The sequence below is a fragment of the Marmota monax genome, unplaced genomic scaffold (genome assembly GCF_021218885.2).
Source record: "Marmota monax isolate L192 unplaced genomic scaffold, Marmota_monax_Labrador192_F-V1.1 WCK01_AAM20220418_F8-fsc00222, whole genome shotgun sequence".
Taxonomy (NCBI): domain Eukaryota; kingdom Metazoa; phylum Chordata; class Mammalia; order Rodentia; family Sciuridae; genus Marmota; species Marmota monax.
In genome coordinates this window covers 1530400-1553223 of record NW_026694968.1, presented here as the reverse complement: position 1 = coordinate 1553223, position 22824 = coordinate 1530400, and the positions used below count along the sequence as shown (strand labels likewise).

Genomic DNA, 22824 nt, shown 5'->3' with positions numbered 1-22824 from the left:
AAATCTCAGCAACATCACCATCTATTTTTTTTCTTTCCATATTATATTGAAAACTTTCAGCTTTTCACTTTAAGTATTTTTTGGCTTTCCTTTGGTAAATTCAAATTGTCATCATCACTACTCTTATGCTGTGGGCTGTTCTTCAGTAAAATAAGGATTACTTGAACACAGCACTTCCATACCATAGCAGTAGATCTGATAATGGGGATGTCTACTAAGTAATTAGGAGAGTAAGCATATGCAAAATAGATACACTAGACAAACAGATGAATTATGTCCAAGGCAGAATGGGGCAAAGCAAAGCAAGATTTCATTGCTACTCAGGAAGGTATGCAATTCAAGTCCTATGAATTGTCTTTCTGGAATTTTCCATTTAATACTTTCAGACCACAGTTGACCTTGAGTAACTGAAACCACAGAAAGCAAAACTGCAGTTTAAGGGGAACTCCAGTGGGTACTTTGTAAAGGGCATGGATCCTGGACATGGGTGAGCTCTGTTGTTTGATGTGTGCTTTTCAAGCAGACCTTGGCATGTTGACAATACTCTTGTTGTACCTGAGGCTACCTGAGGATTATAACATGAATTTTATCTTCTTACAAAACAGATTGAAAGTTGAGACCTTAATTCTATCTCAAAGAAAAGCCCATGTGTTAGAAAAGTTCACTTGTTTATATGATTCCTCATCTCCTCTTTACTACCAATATTTTTTAGGTTTTAAAAACTGAAGATATGGGGGCGGGGGTTGTGGCTCAGTGGTAGAGCACTTGCCTAGCACATGTGAGGCGCTGGGTTAGACTCTTGGCACCACATAAAAAGTAAATAAAGTAAAGGCATTATGTCCATCTACAACTAAAAATATTTTTAAAACAACAACAACAAAAAAAAAAAAACAAAAAACCTGTAGGTGTTGCCAGGCACGGTGTTACATACCTATAATCCCAATTACCCATAAAGAACTGAGGCAGGAGGATTCAAGGCCAGCCTGGGGCAACTTAACGAGACCATGTCTCAAAATATAATTTTAAAAGTATTTTAAAAAGTATTTTTAAATGTATCTCAGTGGTAGTGCTTGCCTAGCATTTGCAAGGCCCTGGGTTCAGTTCCTTATATTGAGGGAAATGTACGTTTTTATTAATGTAAAATCACTGTCATAAAGGAGCAAGAAGAGTATACATCTCCCTAAGGCAGAGGTATAAAAACTACATCCAGTGGCACAAAACTCAAATGTTATCTCAATTCCTGACAGTTAGAAAGCAAACACCAAAAAGCTAGAACAAATCTAGAAAACTGAAGCTAGATGTTACCATTAGAGGGGAAAATCATTTATGCAACTGGCATGTAAGTCTGTCATTGTCACCCAGATAGATTTACCATGTGGTGGAGAGAAGAAAATACCATTTTATTGCAGTTGGGCTTTTTACAACCTCATTGAGGTTTATTTTTTCTTTTGAACTTTTTTTTTTATTTGTTTCAGTTCTACATAGTACTGTAGAGGTCAGAAAGAGAAGTTCCTTTTGTGTAAAAACTTCTTCCTAAATTTTAATAAAAAATTATTTTTATATAACTAAAAATTTAGGAACTTCTTGAAATTCAGGAGGAAAATTCCACAGAATAGTGACTGAGAAAAGGAAACAACAGTTTTCCTAGTTAGACTATTCTGAAGATAATAAAAATTTTAGTTGTTTACATATAAAACAATAGTCAAGATAAAATAATTATTTGCCAGTGGAAGTAAATTGTTTTTCTAGTAAAGCATTCAGAGTTGGAAAAAAACTTTTTCCTACAGCATGTGTTTAAGGAATATGAATAATGTGAACTGGGTACATGTTGCATGTCTGTACCTGTAGTCCCAGCTGCTTGGGAGATTAAGGCAAAGGGATCCCTTGAGCCTAGTGTGGGCAAAAGAGGACCATAATGAGACCCTAACTCAAAGAAAAAAGAAAAAGGAAAAAAAAATATATATATATATATATACACACACACACATACATACAGACACACATATAGAGGCAGGCCCTGGTGGGGAGAGGAAGAGAGAAAATGATTTATACAACAATTAGCTTAAGAAAAAATTTGGTCATCTGCTGTCACCTAGCTTTAATACCACCAACACCAAAGTTTCTAAGAATTATTTAGAGACTATGAAGTATCTAAATGTCATTAACTTATTGACACTCATTATTTTTTATATGTTTATTTTATTATTTATATGTGGTGCTGAGGATCAAACCCAGGGCCTCACACATGCTAAGCGAGTGCTCTACAGCTGAGCCACAACCCCAGTCCACTTATTATATTACTCAATAGATTGCTTCTTTAAAAACAAAACAAAAAACCAAAAATGCTGTTTCCCTACACAAAATATTTCTGAGAGCAAATGTGTAGGTTTTCTCCATACTGAGCAACTCTCTACTTCCTGCATACCAGCCAGATGTCCTACCATTTAACCCAGTTCTCAAATTATCTAGGTGGAGTCAGTGTCAGATCCCTCAAGGTAAAGAGCTCAGTCCTACAAGACTTCCCCCACCTCAGATGCCAATCTTACCATTCTCTGCTTCTGGCAGGACTTTTAATCCCTACCATACCTCCTTGGGCTCAATAATTTGCTAAAATGGCTCACAAAGCTTAGGGCAAGGCTTTATTTACATTTACAAATTATTATGAAAAGATACAACACAGGAATCATCAGATGGAGAAGGTGCTCAGGGTGAGGGGATTAAAGCTTTGCCTCCTCAGGTGTACCACCCTTCCAACACCTCTAGGAGTTCAGCAACCTGAAAGCTCATCAAATTTCATTCTTCAAGAATTTTTTGAAGGTTTTCATATCCAGCCCAATCCTTCTCTCTAGAGACCCTGTAAGTGGAGTTGAAAGTTCCAGCCCTCTAATCACTTGGTCTTTCTGGTGGCCAGCTCCAGCCTATGAGGCTACCTAGGGGCCCTACCTAAATTACCTCATTAGCATAAACTCCAGTGTAATCAAAAGTGGCTCTTTGTGAATAACAAAAGACATTCCTATCAGTAAATTCCAAGGGTTTTAAGAGCTCTGTGTTGGAAACTTGGGTAAAGACCAAAGTCCAAATATATTTCTTATTATAACATAGCTTCTTAATCAAAATAGTGCTTCACTAGAGCAGACCCTTCAATGAGACTGAAGTTATAGGAAAGGAAGAAAAAGTGTTTATATTTTGTGTATTCTGCTTTCTTCTGTGAAATTCCTTCCTATAGCCTGAGGAACATTATAGCTTATAGAACATTAAAGCTCTCAGCAACCTGATTTTCACAAACAAAATCAAATCAAGAGTATTAAACAGCATTTTTGTGGGGGGGTTGATTGTTAAATAAATATAGTTTGAATGGGCTACTGTGCCTGGTTTGAAGGAAAAGGTATTAGAATAATTGACAGAATGTATTGAAGAGTTTCCAATACATTCTGTGATCTTCATGGTTTCTATATTTCCATTCTCCTTCCAAGACTGGTGCTAGAGGACAAGAAAGGTGGTAAACAACCTTGGTAGGCACATGCTGCCAGTCTTAATTGCAATTTTGCCATGGGTCCTGGACTCCTTCGGGCTGCTCTTTAATACTTCTATACTCATTTCCTCGTGTGCCAACATCTAGGACCAGCCATCTCTAAGGTTACAAATGATTTTTTTTTTATTCAGTAGTTCTTTAATTCCCACAAAATTAATAACTTTAAGTAATTCAGTGGGTTTGGTACATTCACAACATTGTACCCACTGACAGAGGAGTTCCCGAGAGGGGGACCTCAGCTCAGAACAAGTGGGATCCTTGGCATAAGGGATGGAAAAGGATTTCAGCATGAGCTAGTCAGACACACAGATTTATTGAGGAAAGCAGACACACATTCAAGGGAGAATGCAGGCTTTCTCAAGGGAGAGATGTCTTCTGGGATGAAGTAAAAAATATACATCTAAGGGAGAATGCAGACCATCCCGAGATAGAGAGACAACAACCCCTTAGTCTGGAGTGTTAATGATTATAGAAGGACAATAGCCAGGGGCTGGACTAGAGGAGTCAGCACAAAGTTACTCCAGTTTCTCCAGCACTTACACAGCCTATGTGTTACTTTTTGCTGGCAAGGGCGTGGGTCAAGGAAGCAGGTCTTTTTGCTCAGCAATGCTTGTTTTGCATGCCAACAGTTCGTGGGTGCTTCTCTTTTAAGACTCAGTCTGTCTTTTTCTGTTTCTCCAAACTCCTATCTCACTACCACCTGGAAAATATTGTCAGTATCCCAAAAGGAAACCACATACCTATTAGGCAGTCACTTCCCATTCCTCCTGACAGCCCCTAGCAACCACCTATCTTCATTCTGTCCCTGTGGATTTATCTTTTCTGGTTATTTTCTGAAATTAACTATTTCAGAATATTTACCTGATCTGGTTATAAATGGAATCAGGCAATACAGTTAACCCTTCATATACATCCATAGGATCCACTTCTATAGAGTCAACCAACCATCCATAAGAAATATTTGAAAGAGCCAGGCACAGTGGCATAAACCTGTAATCCCAGAGGTTTAGAGCCTGAGGTATGAGGATCTTGAGTTCAAAGCCAGCCTCAGCAACTTAGCAAAGCCCTAGGAACTCAGGGAGACCCTGTCTCTAAATAAAATAAAAATGTATTTTATTTTTTCTAAATAAAATACAAAAAAGGGCTAAAAATGTGGCTCAGTGGTTGAGTGCCCCTGGGTTCAATCCCCAGTACCAAAAACAAAACAAAAACTGAAAAAAATTGCATCTGTACTGAACATGGGCAGATTTTTTCCTTGTAATTATTTCCTAAATAACACAATGTAACAATGATATGTATTAGGTATTACTTAAAGTATTATAATTTTTAAAAAGTTTTCTGGAGTATATGATCAGTTATATAAAAATATTGTACCATTTTATGTAAGAAACCACTGATTTTGGTATCTTGAGGGTGTGGATATCCTGGAACAAATATTCCGTGGACACTGAGGGATGACTGTGTATGATGTTGTGTCTTTCACTGAGCAGGTTTTCAAGGCTCTTAGAATTTATAACTGAGCTCTTTAAATTTTATAACTGAGTGATAGCACCAGCTTAAAAGTCAGATATCCCTCAGCACAGCACAGTTTAACTTCAGGAGCTTTCCTCAGCTCCCTTCAACAATTCTTGAGACCCTGAGCAAGTCTTCCTTCAGTTCACTTAGTAAAAAAAATTTTGACAACCTGCTTTATCTCAGGCACTGTTGTAGGTACTAGGATTATAAGGGAGAGAAGACAAAAGCCCTGCCCCTGTGAAGTTTATTTATGGAAAGAAAACCCCTGCTTTCCATCATTGAGCTCCCTTTGTCCCTAGTCCCTACTGAGAAGAAAGGCAATTTTTACCATTAGAACAACATCTAATGGATTTTTCATTTTCAACTATTTCAGAATTATCTATGTAGTCAAGACTAGGAAATATGTCCATGTCAGTACTCATTTTAGTAAGATTTGTGAGATGACTTTGGATTTTACTTGTCTGTTTTGAGTTTCTGATCAGCTTTGTTATTGAAAAAGAGCATTCACTAGAACAGTTTTTGATCATTAGTGTGAAATAGACTTTCAAAGCATTTTCTGAGCTGAGACAAGTTACTTTAACATTATTGTCAATCTGATAGATAGTGAGCAGTATTTGATTGCTCTAATGTGTCAGTTGTGATAGAATTTCACAGACAATAGACCTGCCTTTAAAAAAAAAAAAAAGATTATTTTCAGGAAATAGAAAGTCCTTGAGCTATGGGCCTTACTGAGAGTTGGGCTGGTGCCTTTCTGGCTTGGTTATTCCTGTAGGATAAACCAATTAGGGCATGCAAGACAAAAGCAGACCCCACTCCCAAGTATAGCACAGTGTGTGTAAGGGGCCTAATTGATATTTATTTTATTGAATCCCATGCATGTGGTTGTACCAAAGAGATTAGTCAACCAAACCACATGTCTTGATACAAAAACTGTTATGATTTTTAACCATTCAACCATGCTATCTTCCTCTCAGTTCAACACAGGAAATATAGGATATTTCAACACAGGATAGCTATGAGTCATTATGCCCCTACTGTGTGCCAGGCCCACCCTATGGGATTTTATATTTCCTTATTTAAAGCTCTTAATAGTCTATAAAATAGACACACTGTGCTGAAATTAGGTTTATATCAGTTCACTAACTTGTCCACAGATAACATGGGGTAAGGGGACTCAGAATTCAAACCCAGATTTGTTTTAGTTTCTACATCCAACCCCAAAGTGGCTGATAAACAGTGAACATTTTGCTTTTTTTCCCCTTCAGTATTTTTCTTGCTAACTCTGAGCCCATTCTCTGCTCAATAAGAGACAGAATATGACACATTCAGGATTCTTTTAAAGCTGTCTTTCTCTTTCTGAGGACTGGCTGTTTATGATTGTTGTTTGTGATTTTGTTTGGTAAAATCCAATTTAGGAAACTAATTATGCATCCAATGCTCAGACACTTTAGGTATAGGTTTGGGGTAGGGGCTAAAAAGAATATTGCAGAATTAAAAAAAAAAAAAAAGCAGAGTAAATATATGAATTTGGGAATTTTTCTCATTTAGATTGATTTCCCCAATCTGATCTTTATATGATTTTCTCCATTGTGCACTCAAATCTCCATGTATTCTGCTTTTCACCATAGAGTAAGCAAGTATATCTTTATTAGTTATAGTTAATTTTGCTTTTTTTTTCATATTCCTTTTTTCTATAGATAAATACCCCCTACCAGATTTTGATGTAGTACTACTCATTAAACTCCTGTGTTATGGCTTAGATAAGAGGTGTCCTCCAAAAGTTTGTGCATAAGACAATGCAAGAAAGTTTAGAGGTAAAATGATTGGATTATGGCAGCTTTAACCTAATCAGTATGTTGATCCATTGATGTGAACTAATGGGATGGTGGTTAATTCACATCAACACTGGGGAGGACTGGAGGCCTTGGGTCCCTGGGATGTGCCTTTGGGGGTTATGATTTGTCCCTGGTGAGTGGAGTTCTTTGCTTTCTGATGATTATATCCTCAGCTACTTCCCTCTGCCACGCCCTTTGATCATGACTTCTGCCTCATTTTAGCCTAGAGCAAGGAGTCAGCCATCTATGGACTGGGACCTCTGACACTGTGAGACCCAGATAAACTTTCCTTCATCTTTGTTGTTTTTGTCAGGTCTTTTGGTCACAGCAGTGAAAAAGCTGAACAAAATATCCTGAATCTGGAATAAATGGGACTATGCAAATCACAAGACCTCCTAAAGATTTTGCCTACTCCCAGTACCAGAAGTTTTACTAAAATATTCAGTTCAGCTTAATCTTCTTAAGATTTTTTTTAGGAAAAATCTTTCAAGAGGCACTACTTTTTAAAGGAAATCCAAGACATCCAGAGGTTGCTGTATCAGATCTGTTGGTTGTTGTTTTCTAGAATGTCAGGTTTCTTCATTCCCACTCTGTAGGTTATGTGTTTCTTATTTCTTATAAACACCAACCATAAACCTAAAATTTTAAGAAATTCTTGAAAACGCAATCCTTGAATATATAACTCAATTAAAGCCATAAAGCTATAGAGGATGCCAATTCAGATGTATATCACTTACTTCAATTGGAATCTTGGTTCTTTCATCATCATCATCATTGTTATCATTTCTCTAGCCACTTTTAGTTCCTTTCTGGATATACATTGTATTTCTATAAATAACCTGCTTTCAAGAATAAAAATAATAAATAGCACCAATTAATTTTATTTATTTCTTGAATATATCTGCAGAATTGTGTGTGTGTGTGATTATTTATATAATACCCTGGTTTTAAACAAAATTCTGTATCCAAAGCAAGTTTATAAATGACAGATCCTTGCATGAATTAATTTAGAGTTTATAATTTATTATTCATGATATTATTAATAATATTAATGATTATTATTACCAATAATTCCTCTATTATTTTTCTCAATAGAAAAATAGAAAAACTCTAAAAATAGAGTTCTATACTATCATTTCAAAGTTACCATAAGTAGTATATGTATTGCTCAATTTGAGTTGCACAATTAATTCCAGTGGAACTTCATTTACTAATCACCTTCTTTTGACTTCATTCAGATATTCAGATTTTTATCCAATTCCATTTGGACTCATCACTTTATCACAGACAGTATCATTAGTACCTTTTTAAAAAAGTACCAAGCAAGAGCTAGGCATGGGGACTCATGCCCTTTCTACCAGACTCATACCTCTTTACCAGGTTCTTGGGAAGCTGAGGCAGGAGGATTGCAAGTTTGAAGCCAGCCTCAGCAACTTAGCAAGACGGTGTCTAAAACTAAAAATAAAATAAGATGGGCGGGGACTGTAGCTCAGTGATAAGTGCCTCTGGGATAAATCCCTAGTACTGCAAAAAAAAAAAAGAAAAAAAAAAGTTCTAAGCATTTTGTCTAGGGAAACAACAATGAAGCAGATGTTTACTTAGTTTGAGCATTATTGTCTGTATTGGGCTATCATCAAAGACAGCATTTGACCAAATAATTTCCCATCATCCCATCAGTTATATCTCTGTATATGCATTTGTTTTTCTAAAGGCAACTTTCTTAGCTATATAAATATCCCAGTGTCCTTCCTCTTGGAAATTTTTCCCACTTTCTTACCCCAGGGCTATGTTTTATGGTTTAAATTAAATCCTGAGGAAATGGAGATTTTACTAAAAATGCTGACAGAATTTAATACAAAACAAGAAGGGAGTGAAAGAGAGCAGAGTAAGCAGCACTTCTTTAATATGGAAAAAATTCAAAGTCTAATATGACTCATTTCCTAATGGATCCTGTCACATATTCCCTGGAATTGACTTACCAAAAAATGTTAGAAATCACAAGAAATTAAGAGGTTTATAGGACAAGAGAGTTAAGGGGAAAAAATTACATTATATGCAAGTTTTCCACTCCAGCTATTTTATTGAGCAAAAGATTTGTTCCTTCAGATGCTGCTATAAGTTTTGTACTTTCTTAGGCTTGAATTTCTAAAGCCATAAAGGCAGCATTTGAACGTGACTGTGTCATGGAACACCAGTCTGAGTTGCAGGCAACACTTAGGTTCTACTCCCAACACATCCCTGTATATCTACATGAGCCCTAAGATTTGGGACCCTCATGAAAATCTTTGCTGCTAAACTTTAAAGTCAACTGAGAGTTACAAAGAGAGCTCCTTTGAAAGACTAGTTCAATTATTTATTAGCTCTATCTTAGTGTCAGCTAAGGTATTTGAAATTAATATACTATTTGATTAGACTGATTGATTGTTCCTACAACTGAAGATTTTAACATTCATTAGCCATGCAAACTGGTCATTAGTACTTCCCTTTATCATCAAGCAAAGAATAAACAGGAATTCTAATAAAAATTCATCACAGTGAATGTACTCCACATGTAAGTGACTATGATGACTGCCAGTATACTAGATTAACTGCTGTAACATTGGCAGCAGGAAACATTTCTGTTCGAAAGTTTAAAAATATGCCTTAATTAATGTTTACTTTGTAACTGGACTCCTTTAAACTTAAGCGTGCTATACAGACAATCTCCTACATATCCAGTATAATAAAGTGCTAATAGGTATTTATACTTAATGTGTTTGTGTGGTATCCTCCAACAGTTTCAGGAAGGGTTAAGGGCTTAGGAAAATTCTGCTAATGTGCTGCAGGTGAAGCTTTCTTCCCACTAACTGAGGAATAAAAGCATCATGGCCTATTTTTTAATCAGACAGTTAAAATAATTCTGACCGGTAATGCAAAAATGCTGGTCTGTTACAGGCATGACACCTCTCTCTATAAATGCATGAATTCTTTGTGGTTTTAATAGCAAATTGGAAGGAATGGTAAGAAGCAGAGAATGAGGAGGCAGGGAGAACCCTTTATGACTTGACTCAAGGTCAGTCTAGAGCAATTCTGCATTCTCCATTTATTAAGAATTTTAGCTACCTAATGTTGACTGACTCCACAATCATTAGCTCACATAACACTCATTTAAAAGATAGATGATCTATGTCCATTTTACAGGTAATGAGATGTGCTCATAAAGGTTAAGTAACTTGCCCAAAATCACACTGGTGGTAAGCAGCAAAATTAGCCCTTCAACTAGTCTGCTAGTTCTAGAGCCAAGCTCATTTGCCTAGCTACCCAGCATGAGCAGAGACTAAAGTGCTAAGTTCATTTTGTGTTTTGTTCTGTGGGTGAGCCTATCAGGGCCTGTAGTACACATCTATCACCCTTTTTGGCATATCCAGAAAGCTGGATAGCAAGTAAAGATGGTGAAGGAATCTGATCAAGATCCAGGAGCCTGTCCAGCTACTGTATCCCAGAATGCATCAAGTTCTACCTAAGAAGGGGCAAAACCAAGAAGTTCAAGGGAAGATCAAAATTTATCCCAAATGGGGAGACAGAGAGCAGTGTAAGGAGATCTGGGCTTCTGCATCCTTGGGAGTCAAGAAAGTCTTCAGAGGGTTATTATTCTGGGGCTGAAAATGGGAAGGAAGGGGAAAGTCTTGCCTATAAGAAATAGAGGTCAAGACTGACCATAGTGAGATCAGAACAAGGACAGAAGTGGAGTCTCCACCATAAAGACAAGACTGAAGAAAGAGGGACTGAGAAAACTGTGATCAAGGAACTTCCCTAGAACACTTAGGGTTCATGGGAAGGTGTGAGGAAACCAGTTATTGTTGTTCACCTTGGGTCTGATTGGGAGCAGTGCCAAGTTCTAAAGAGGCGTATAGCCCTGAAAGGGAAGGAAGGGAAAAGGATGGATAGTCAAAAGCCTCAGGTCAATAAATGGACCTCTATGGTGGCTATAACTAGCTCTGTAGGCAAAAACCACTTCAAGTGGAGAACCCAGAAATAGAGGTAAAGGGAATTTGCCATGTGTGACTGCAGATGTCCCACTATGGGCTTGGAAACTAAAATAATATGAGGGTGAATGTACCTGAACAGATATCATAGACTGTGCTCTTTTTACTTTCATCTACCTGACAGTTTAATCTTCACTTAATCCAAGATTTAAAAAATAGAAGAATCAATAGGAAATGATTAATTCCATAAATTACAATTTGACTCTAATAATCTTAACATTTTAATCTATGTTATTGCCTTCAGTGACAAATTACTATTGATAGAAAAAGCTATTTCAGTAATTTGAGGATGTTATTCCAAAGAGAAGCAGAGGTGATAGTTTTGCTATCTTTCAAATCCATGCTTCAGGCAGTTTTTTTGACTCTTCCAAGAGATTTCAAATGGGTAAAATCTTCCTATTTATATTCCCTAATTCTTCTTTTTTCTCCCTCTCTTCCTACACAGGAGACTTTGAATGTGATTGATCCTGGCTTGATGGACCTAAACGGAATGAGTGAGGATGCTTTGGAATGGGATGAAACAGATATAAGCAACAAGTTAATTAGTTTAAATGAAGAATCAAATGACCTTGATCAAGAACCCCAATCTGTTATGCCTTCATCAAAGCTTGAAGAGACAAGTAGTGAGGACCCTGGTTATGAGGAGGAGGCAGGAGACCATGGGGGATCTCAGTATGCCTCAAATATCACTGCACCCCCCAGCCCACACATTTACCAAGTGTATAGCCTCCATAATGTTGAACTCTATGATGACAGCCACATACCATTTCTAAAAAACAATCCAAAGTTTACTGGCATGACACAGCCTAGTATTTTAACTAAGAGTCTCAGTAAAGACTCTTCATTTTCATCTACCAAATCTTTGCCAGATCTTTTAGGTAGTTCCAACTTGATGAAGCCCTGCCCATGCCATAGTGGAGACATGAGCCAGAATTCTGGCAGTGAGAGTGGAATCGTCAGTGAAGGAGACACTGAAGTGACTACCAACTCTGAAATGTACTTGCTCAATGTGGGAGATAGGTCCCCAAGTAACCCTGAAACCGAACATCTGGACACACAAGTGGGAGAGGCAGTTAACATGTTAAAGCAAAAATTTAAAGATGAGGAGGAATGCAGTAAGCTCCCAAATAGCTCTCACTCATCCGTTTCACCAGTGAGTTGTGTAAATGGAAAAGTTGGAGACTTAAACAGTGTTACCAAACATACCCCTGATTGTTTGGGAGAAGAATTACAAGGAAAACATGATGTGTTTACATTTTATGATTACTCGTACCTCCAAGGCTCAAAACTCAAATTACCAATGATAATGAAACAGTCACAAAGTGAAAAGGCACATGTGGAAGATCCCCTTCTTCGTGGTTTTTATTTTGATAAAAAATCCTGCAAATCTAAACATCAAGCTTCAGAGTTGCAACCAGATGCACCTCCCCATGAAAGGATTTTGGCAAGTGCACCCCATGAAATGGATCGCAATTCATATAAAAGTGGCGATATAGAGAAGACATTTACTGGCATTCAGAATGCCAAACAGCTCTCCCTTTTATCTCGTAGTTCATCTATTGAGTCCCTTTCTCCAGGGGGTGATTTATTTGGATTGGGCATCTTTAAAAATGGTAGTGACAGCCTCCAGAGAAGCACTTCTTTAGAAAGTTGGTTGACATCCTACAAAAGCAATGAAGATCTTTTTAGCTGTCACAGCTCTGGGGACCTAAGTGTGAGCAGTGGCTCAGTTGGTGAACTAAGTAAAAGGACATTAGATCTCCTGAATCGTTTGGAGAATATTCAGAGTCCCTCAGAGCAAAAGATAAAACGAAGCGTTTCTGATATCACTCTCCAGAGCAATTCCCAAAAGATGTCCTTTGCTGGCCAGATGTCATTAGACATAGCATCTTCTATCAATGAAGACTCAGCGGCATCTCTTACAGAACTTAGTAGCAGTGATGAAGTCTCTCTTTGCTCAGAGGATATTGTGTTACACAAGAACAAGATCCCGGAATCAAATGCATCCTTCAGGAAGCGCCTGAATCATTCTGTGGCTGATGAAAGTGACGTGAATGTCAGCATGATCGTTAATGTTTCTTGTACCTCTGCTTGCACTGACGATGAAGATGACAGTGATCTCCTCTCCAGCTCTACACTCACCTTGACTGAAGAAGAACTGTGCATCAAAGATGAAGATGATGACTCCAGTATTGCCACAGATGATGAAATTTATGAAGAATGCAACCTGATGTCAGGGCTGGATTATATAAAGAATGAATTGCAGACCTGGATTAGGCCAAAATTTTCCTTGACAAAAGATAAGAAACGGTGCAATCTCAGTGATGATATAAAGGGCAGTAAAGATGTAAGCAGTGGTGAAACGACCAATCCCTCTGATACCCTAAACATTGAGGCCCTTCTAAATGGCTCCATAAAATGTCTTCCTGAAAATAATGGAAATGCTAAGAATTCATCTCATACACATGAGTTAGGGACAAAGGGTGAAAATAAGAAAAATATTTTCAAAGTTAGTAAAGATCTGTATGTGGCTGACATGGAAAATGGCAATATTGAAAGTACTCCAGAAAGGCAAAAGGATGAAGTGAATGGGATTTCAAAGGAACCAGAAAATCTTGGTTCAGATGGGAAAAAGTCTTCAGAAAGTGAGCACTGTAAGTGTAAAGCATTTGTGGATGGTTCAGAGGATTCAGATATTGGTAGAAAGGAATTTGTTCTCCCAAACGGCAGACACCCTCCAAAGAAATGTCCAAATCGCCACCATTTTGAAAATCAAGCTGCTGATTGCATTCCCCTTGAGAAGTCTTGCCCAGAACTGGCTTCAGAAACCAGAGTTAACGACAGACAAGACTGTGATGTACTGGAATCTTCATCTAATGATGCACCAAGTGAGGCTGGAAAATCTGCTAGCTGTTGCCTAGCACTTGAACAAAATGAAACAGAGGAAAATGCCTCTATCAGCGACAACACTTCCTGTTGCCACTGTGAGCCAGATGTTTTCCATCAAAAAGATGCTGAAGATTGTTCAGTACATGACTTTGTTAAGGAAATCATTGACATGGCTTCAACTGCCCTAAAAAGTAAATCTCAACCTGAAAACGAGGAGGCTGCTCCCACTTCATTAACTCAAATCAAGGAGAAGGTGTTAGAACATTCTCACCGGCCCATCCAGCTGAGAAAAGGGGACTTTTATTCCTACTTGTCTCTTTCATCTCATGACAGTGATTGTGGGGAGGTCACCAATTACGTAGAAGAGAAGAGCAACACTCCATTGCCACTAGATGCTATCGACTCTGGCTTAGATGACAAAGAGGACATCGAATGCTTCTTTGAGGCCTGTGTTGAGGATGACCCTGAAGGAGAGGAGTCCTATTTCTCTAGTCCTTCTCCGAATGAATCTGCAGTTCCCAGTGAAGCTGTGGTGCCAATACAAACAACAGCAAGCTGTTCTGAGTTCAGTAATGTTTCTCCCTCCGTGGCTGATGCAGACACAGTGGCTTTTTCAAGTCTTCCCCTGCAGAAAGGAGCCAACTCTGGAAAGGAAGTATGTGATTTTCCCCGAACATCCACTGGCTATGCAGAAAGCTCAGCGATTAGTCCTTCAAGGCTAGGCAGTGAAAAGGAGAGTTCAGGAAAGCCAGGTGAGTCCGGAATGCCAGAACGTGATGCTGCTTCAGCCAAATCTAAAGTTCAAGACCTGTCCTTGAAGGTGAATCAGCCCAAAGACAAGACTGCATTGCATCCCAGCCCCAAGGCTCTAACCTGCAGAGAAAATCTTCTAAACTTTCATGAAGAACGACATACAAATATGCATAGATAGAATGTAGTGCCCTCCCCGAGCATGAAAATCATCTCATAGAAAGGTATGTATCAGTCCTCATTCCATTTATATGTTTAAAATATTAGTGGGCAACAACAAATCATAATAGAAGAAAAGGCTAGTCAGAATGACCAATCATGGCAGATATCTGAATGAGGCAGTTAGGGAGAAGGAATAATTCCAACAATGAAAGTAACTGAAGAAAAAGGGGGAGAATAGTGAAAATTTGACATTTTTAGTGACATTACCTTTATTCCATCTTTCTGGCAAGAAAAATACAAAATTTGAGGAAGTAGCTGAACAGTTTAGGACCTCAAAAAAAGTTATCCAAATTGCAGTTATACCCCATCATCAAAATGTACCACTCCTGACTTGGACTCCCTGTTCATAGCTGCTGCTTCCCTCCAGTGCCTGAACTTAGGCAGTGAGCAGGCTAAGGGCTGAAGCTCCTACCTAGGGCCTCCCTCTTATGCTTCCCTCTAATGGAGCTATCATCACATTTACTTCCCCCAGTGGAAGGCTGTGCTATCACAGCTTCTAATCATGGCCGTGTCTGCGAATTCAAACAGGAGGGGACGTTGATGTTAAAGAAGAGGCTCTTATTTATCCACACACAGATTGAGAATAGGCACAGAAAGCAAATGCAGAGAGAATACGTGACAAGTTAATGGCGTCTTGATAAAAACAGAATTTTTGAATTTTGCCTGAAGGTGACAGGCTGATTTCCATCAAATTTTTTAAGAAAGTCATTCCACTTTTCATATTTAATAAGACAGCTATTGATTGATAATTCTGAGATGATGATGTATCTCTAAAAGTGACACAAAGATTCTGTTATTTCCCATTTCGAAGCCCCAATGATGAATATGCTTTCTCAATCAAGTTTAAAGAAGAAAATTTTCAAATGTGAGAGTCATATTTCACCAAAGTATGAGGTGCCTAATGCCATCTCCACCCCCTACTCCAGAAGCCTAATGCTGTAACCTAAACTCGTGCTATAGGAAATGAATTACAGAAGCAATCTACCCTAATTTGTTAACTTATTCAAATAACAGTTATTATACTTAACTATGCTAAAGATTATCTTTTTTGTGGCAGATTGTTTATTTTTTGATGAGCCTAATTACTGATTTTCTAAAAGTAATTTACATTTATTACAAATACATCTTTTAAAATGTGACAGATAAATGTTGTTCCCATAATGTATTATGAAAAAAGTTACTATTTAAAAACACATTATTTAATTTGAAAGATGAATGGCAAACATCATTATTTTTTTTTCCTGCAACACCTGTGCCCTAAGCTCATTAAAATGTGTGATTCTGTGTAGAGCTGCTAGAAATGGGGAGAGAGGGGGGAATCTATACCATATATATACCCTAAAAATAAACTCAATATGCAAAACTGAAGAAAAGCATCCTACTTACTAATATAGCTCAACTAATTTTCTGTATTTCAGACTCTATTTACAATTGGCTGCAAGCGAGAACAAAAATAGGGGAGAGAAATGTATTTTCTGCAAGTCGTGTCCACCCTATAATCACATTCTCTATCCGTATGCAGTAAAACTGACCATTAAGGGAGAGTAACTGCAATTCTATAAGCTGCTTCAAAACAAGTTCTATTAAAACCGATTGTACTGTGGGTTCTGCCAACCTTGCAGAAGGGTTGGTAGAGCCTGGCTGATTTTGTTTGCTAAATGGGGATAAAGGCTTGAAAGCAACACCACTCTGAGCATGACATCATGTGACTGTGACCCTTGAGTCACCAGTCATGCTGAGATCGGGAGCAGGAGAAACTCTGGCACTGGAGAAGCCTCTGGGACACTCTCTCCCTTTTCAATCCTCTGGGAGTTTCTTCTCTGCCTTACATAGACATAGAATTGAAATGAAATGTAAATGATGAGCTGCCCCATCTTTAGGCTTGAGGGAAGTGAATGTGCTTATGGATCTGTATAGTCCTCACATTTAAGAAGCAGGAACAGATATCTGCCAGTCTGCCTGCATGCCAGTCAGCAATATTTTGTTGAGCCCCCACAATGGCCCTATCTTGGACACAAGCAGAAGCAGCCAAATTTTACTTCTGCAGAACTTACATCGCCCCCAAGTGACTTGTTATCAGCTTAGAGCAATTTGAATAGCTCAGTTTACTGGTCCTATTCAGGTGGTGCTGTTTTTATTTCATGTGGACAAAACATCTGGAGGCCCGAATTTTTCCCATCATTAGCATTAGGTACTTGGATGTCAATATTCATATGTTGTTAAAGTGCTGTCAACCAGGACACATTATTTAATCTGAAAATATTGACCAGCTTTCAGAATTTAATGTGAGGAATACATAATGAAGATATTTGAGAAATATGAGGTTTCATGACTATAGGAGTTTATTGATTGTTATTGTTTTTTCTGTAAGATTCAAAAAAGCAAGAGAAAAAAACTCTGCTTTTTAAAGCCATTTGAAAATCATCACTTTGGGTACTCTTTCTTTCTAGACTCTAAAATTAACTAAATTCAATTTGCTGGGTTTTTCTCCCCAGGTAAAGTAAAAAAATAAACTCTGATGAAATGATCAGAAATAAATGATTATAATTCCATCCAGAAGAGATATAACTTAGAATACAGTCTGTAACAGAAACACAATTTTTTTTTCAAAAATCTTTGAAAAGGTTTTTATTTACTGCGTTCTAATTAAAAACCTACTGAAACTGTTTGAGAAGCTTTAATGTGATCTAACAGTGTGCATTTGCACTGATTTCCAGGCACACTGCTGTGCTTTTCACTATTTTCATTTATGTGTCATGTTTCTATAAAAATAGAGAGGTCAGTTACAGCAAATCACATCAAAGGCAAGGTAACTGGATAGATCCAGCTCTTTCTGCCTAATTTGGAGGAAAGCACATAATGTATGTCTAGAGTGCCTCCTAGGACCTGCCTAAGAGATGTACTTTGCACTAATCTTTTTGCTGTATTCTGACAGTTTTTTCTTCATAATCCTCATCATAAGCCTCTGATCTTTGATGAATGGTTTAACCCTAAACTTCAGGCTGGATAAATCCTGTGGTATAAAAATTTAACTCATCGCATGCAGCCAGTATGTACTTTTTTTTCTTTTTGGTTTGTTCTGGTGGTTTAGGGATTTTGTATGTGTACATCTGTGTATGCCTGTGTATTTTTGTGCACGCATGTGTTTTGAAGATGGGGCAGGGAGCTGTATTTACTTACAATACGTATAGTCCTTTAGCACTTTTAGTTTCATTGTCTTTTCTACTTTATTGGTCTGTAAATGTGATAGTTGGTAGCTTATAGATTTTAGATTTTAGGAAATTATTTGTAGTTATGCATACTCAGCTTATATATACAGTTAAAAATGCTGTTGCTCAGTTTTTAAAAACTGAGAAAGCTGTAAGAGCAAACATTCCTAATGTACACAGCACAGATTCTCATTCTTTTAATTGGGTTGATGCTAAGTGTTTGATATTTCCCAAAGCTGGTCAAGCAGTTTAAGAAACTGTCTTTGGGGATTGTATATTACTTTTTCACTAGACAATATAGGTATAATCTTATCAGATTTACCTTTAAAATCGCTTTAATAAATCAAGGTTCTGCTGGATATGATTTTCAATTACCCAGAACTTCTGAATAACTAGCCCTGCAATGGTAAATAACAAAGATTTTATTTGACATAGCCTCTCTCTCTCTCTCTCTCTCTCTCTCTCTCACACACACACACACACACACACACACACACCACACACACATCAGATTTGTGCCTTAGCCAGTTTGGTCTGACTGTTTCCAAGTAGGCCAACTTGAAAGAATTGATTATCCAGAAAGAATTTAAATGCCAGCTTTTAGTAAGACCAGATTTGCCTCACCTAAGGATTCCCTACTCAGTAGCCAATTTCAGATGAGTCATGTCCTCAGCGTTTGAACAATGTACTGTGCTTTCTTGAGTTACTGATTATTTTACTGCACCAAATCGTGTCCCATCTGTTCCTGTCTGTTTGTCTTCCCCTGTTCCTGTTAACTTTTTATCTGTCCCCAACTTCCTGTGGTTTCAGCCAAACCACTTTTTTGTTAAAAGTTTTTCTGGCTCTCATAAAAGTTGCAAGATTGTAGAAAATAGAAGGCAAGAACAAGACAGAGAATGAGCATGTTAGTTTTAGAGGGGCAGTAAACAACCTAATATCAGACTTTAGAACTTAGTTTAAACTCAGACAAGCAAAAGCCTGCTTTATTTTAGAGCTGGGTCCAAGGACCTAAAGTAGACCTAAAGTAACTGCATACTGTTACCAACTAAACCTGGAATTTCGATGTTCCTCACATTTGACCTGTTGCTTTTAGCCAATCTGTTCCAATCTGTTGGAACAAATTTGCATCAGCCATCAGATGTACAAAAATAATTGAATCGGTTTCATTTCTACAATGCTGTTAGTATCTTAAATGCGTTATAGTTGAGTTAGAAATCCTAATTTTAGCCTTTTATAGGCAAAAGGCTAAAACATTTAGGATTATCACAATGTTATAAATATTTCACCTCTATATAATATTGACATTGTTCAATATCACACATAAAGTCACTGAAGGAAGGGTTAAACCCGAGAGCCCATGCTCTCAGTCTCCAAATCATTGGTAATACTTTGCTGAATCACTTAGTAACTTTGCCTCACATTTTCATATAGATTTGAAGCAATCATGAGTATTTAAAACTGAGTTCACCTGCAAAAGAGTAGATGATCCAGAGAAAAGGTCAAACTTGAGTTTTCTCTTCTTTGAAATCATGTCATTTTTCAAAAACAAATGCATTTCTCACATCTATATCAAAGTGGTTTTTTTATAAGTAATGTGAACCTTGGGCTATTAAAATCATTATTTTATTTCAGAGCATTATTGGGTAGTCCCCAAATGGCAACCTTCAGTGATTCCTCAAAGGGCTTTGTTTTGCAAGTGAAAAACATTTCTGAAACCTTCTCTTGTCACTTTCTTCTTTCTTGTAGATAGTCTGGCTGCAACTCAGGGCTGGCCTCATCCTCCCGCCTTGGGCTGATCTCTGGTTCCATCATGTTGTCACTGCCTTTTGTCACATTGACTTTCCCAAGATGAATATTTCTTCTGAATGCAGTTTGTCCACATGAGCCTTGTGATCTGGATGTGTGCACTGGTTCTCTTTAGGTGATCGTCTTTGAAGTTCAGCAAAGCTGCTTGTTCTCCCATGGATTCCTGTCCCAAGCTACCTCTACCAACCCTCTCTCTCCAGTGAGACTTTTCTGTTTGCCTCCTTCCCTCTCTATCCACTCTTTGAAGTTCTGCAGTTCACCAAATTGATGGTCCATTAAATTCACCGTCTGGAATGACATCCCTGCCAGTACTTGACCAATTTCATGTTTCAATCTGGATTTTTTTTTAATGATATGATGCCTATGTTTATTGAAAGAGGTTTACCCAAAACATCAACATTTGATTTGATTGTAGCATAGAGAAGAAACATTGGTCAAAATTAAGTAATTTTCAAAATTAAGTAATTTTTAAAAGCACCATTCTATTTATTTCATTTTAATAATAATCTATGCAGCACTTCAAGACACATCTATAACAGTGTTGTATATTACAAACTGGTGATACTCTACTATTCAATTATGTACAACATTTTTGTTTTTTATGCTTCTTGAGGTGGTAATGAGAAAAAAAAAGTTTTTAAAAAAAGTGTGCCTTGCTGTATTTCTTATACCATTTATTAAAAAGCTGCTTTCATGGTAAAATTATGTTAGTTTGAAAGGAGGAAATAGCAAGGTTAAGATGTGTGAATAATTTCTGTATATATGTATAACCAAGTACAAACATTGATGTATAATGACAGTATAAAATGCTTTCATGTTTGTGATGTCTAGTGATGTGGAAAATATAAGCCTTAAATCCATTAGATTGCATGGTAATTAAAATTGGCATAATAAAAATAGTTTATTGGGGGAAAAGGAAAATTAGTGATCTCTTCTACCTGTGTTCTTTACCAAATTGTTTCATCTGGTTCTGAAAAATATAACATGTAGCAGCTTCCAAAATATCCAGATTGCATAGAAGGCATAAAATTACTTGAATTATAGACTAGACATGAAACCTACACAATTTTCGAAATCTTTCTGGCCACTATAAAGATCTTGAAACAAAAAATGATGAAAGGCCAGTTCCCCTAAACCAATAAAAATGTATACTAATTTTATTTCCACATATCATTAATGGTTTAATGTTGGATTTCAGGATATCTTGTATGTCTAATTTATTTTAAATAATTCTTTCAAGTGGATTTGATAGAAAGATGGCAGAAAAGTATAGAAAATTTGACTATTGTTTTTATTTAAACTATAGATTTCAGGTATATTTATTTTGTGTAAAAGAAATCAGCAGAGAAGTATTCCATTTGGTCTTTACTAATGCTTGTTAAATGCAGTTTTTAATTTATTTAATAATTCCTACTAAAGTGCCTGACACACAGTAGGTATTCAATAAAATTTTCTTAAATTGGAATATCAAATTAGGAAACATGGATGACATATCGCTTCATTTTGAGAGAACTACATTAAAACATGTACACAGCTAGAAAAAGATATAATGCAATATAAAATCACACAATATATAATCAATTTATATCATATTTCAGAAAGGGAAAAATGTTATGGGTTCATGTAGTCACAGAAATGACAATCATTCATTTAACACATAATTCATTAATACCTTTTATCTGCAAGGCACTATTCTAGATTCAGGGAATGCAACTATGAACAAACAGACTAGGCCCTGCCCTGAGGAAGCTTACCTAGGGTAGAGACAAAGTGAACATCCAGACAACATTCAGTAGTTGTCCTGGAGGTGAGGAAGAGAGCAAATAGTGAAAGAGGCACAAGTGAAGACGTAGCAATGAGGGACACAGAGGAAGAAACAGGATAAAGAGAGAGCAGAAAGACAAGAAAATAGTGGAGTTTTATTGCAAGGATAATAGAAGAAAAGGCCTATTGGGAGGATTTAATGAAGGGTCTTCTAAAAAGCTAAATCGGAGCTTTTGTGTGAAGTATGCTAGGAGGTAAGGAAACCTTGTAGATTCTTTGGATTTCACCTGATTTTATTTATAATCAGAACTTTATTAGCACTGCACCAAGAACACTACTTATTTGTAATTCTCCCACTTCAATAAATATTTGTATTTTATGTCCACTTTTAATCTTTTCCATACATAATTCTGAGTGAATCATTGTAGGCTTTTGAATAGGTAGTCATTTGTTCCAAAGGGGTGTTAGGCAGACATCTAGTTGCTATATTCAAAAGGATTACAGAGGAAAGAGATTAGAGATAATTGTCTAGTTAGGAGGCAGCTATAGTAAATAAGCTAGATTTGAGACATGATAGAGTACACAGGGATAGTGGCCGGGGATATATAGAAAGAACAAATCCTAGAGTCTTTGAAATACCTACGAGTATTTTGGACCTCTGTTGGAATATGGTATTATTTTACATTCTGAGAAAACCTAAATTTTTCCTGGATAGTAACTAATGTCAAGTCTGCATCTATTGATAAAACCTTCAAAGAATGAATTGACCATGGTGTTCTATTTACATGCTCATAAAAGACCTTGAGTTGTTCAAAGTATTTACTAATCATCTGTTTAGTATTAACACCAAATTTTTAGATTGACTTTTAGGCGTATTGAACAATGCCTTTTCTGGTTGGAAGAGATGGAAGAGCCTCAATTTTACATCCTGCATAGATGCTGTCTCCCCAGTTACCCTTAAAAACAGCCACACAAATTCTGCCTGTATATCTTCCAGGGACAGTGGTTTGTTATCTGTTAAGGCAAACTGTTTTAGGGATGGGTATGTCTCTTTGTTAGAATGCTCTTTCTTTGGTTGCTAAAGTGTGTACATTCCCCCCTGCCCTGTCTTTAATTTTGCTTACTGGTCCTGGGGCAGCTTATAGTATCTGCTCCCTATTTCTCATGGCAACCCTGAACATAATTGAGGCCAGTTACTCATTCTCTCCCAACCACTATTCCTCCAACTGCCCTTCATATGTCATGATTTTCAGATTTATTTCAACCTGACTGAATGT

General features: G+C 37.2%; 1 protein-coding gene across 5 annotated transcripts in view; it reads left to right on the top strand.

Annotated features, from left to right (window-relative positions):
• The window catches only part of Akap6 (A-kinase anchoring protein 6), a 589717-nt gene extending 567407 nt beyond the window's left edge, over window positions 1-22310 (top strand). For all 5 annotated transcript variants that reach the window (XM_046427476.2, XM_058573661.1, XM_046427475.2 and 2 more), the window contains 2 exons: window positions 11353-14770; window positions 19724-22310. In XM_046427476.2, coding sequence (XP_046283432.1) covers window positions 11353-14727 — 3375 coding nt within the window. In that variant the 3' untranslated portion in view covers window positions 14728-14770; window positions 19724-22310. The remainder of the gene's footprint in view (window positions 1-11352; window positions 14771-19723) is intronic.
• Window positions 22311-22824: the final 514 nt, after the last annotated feature.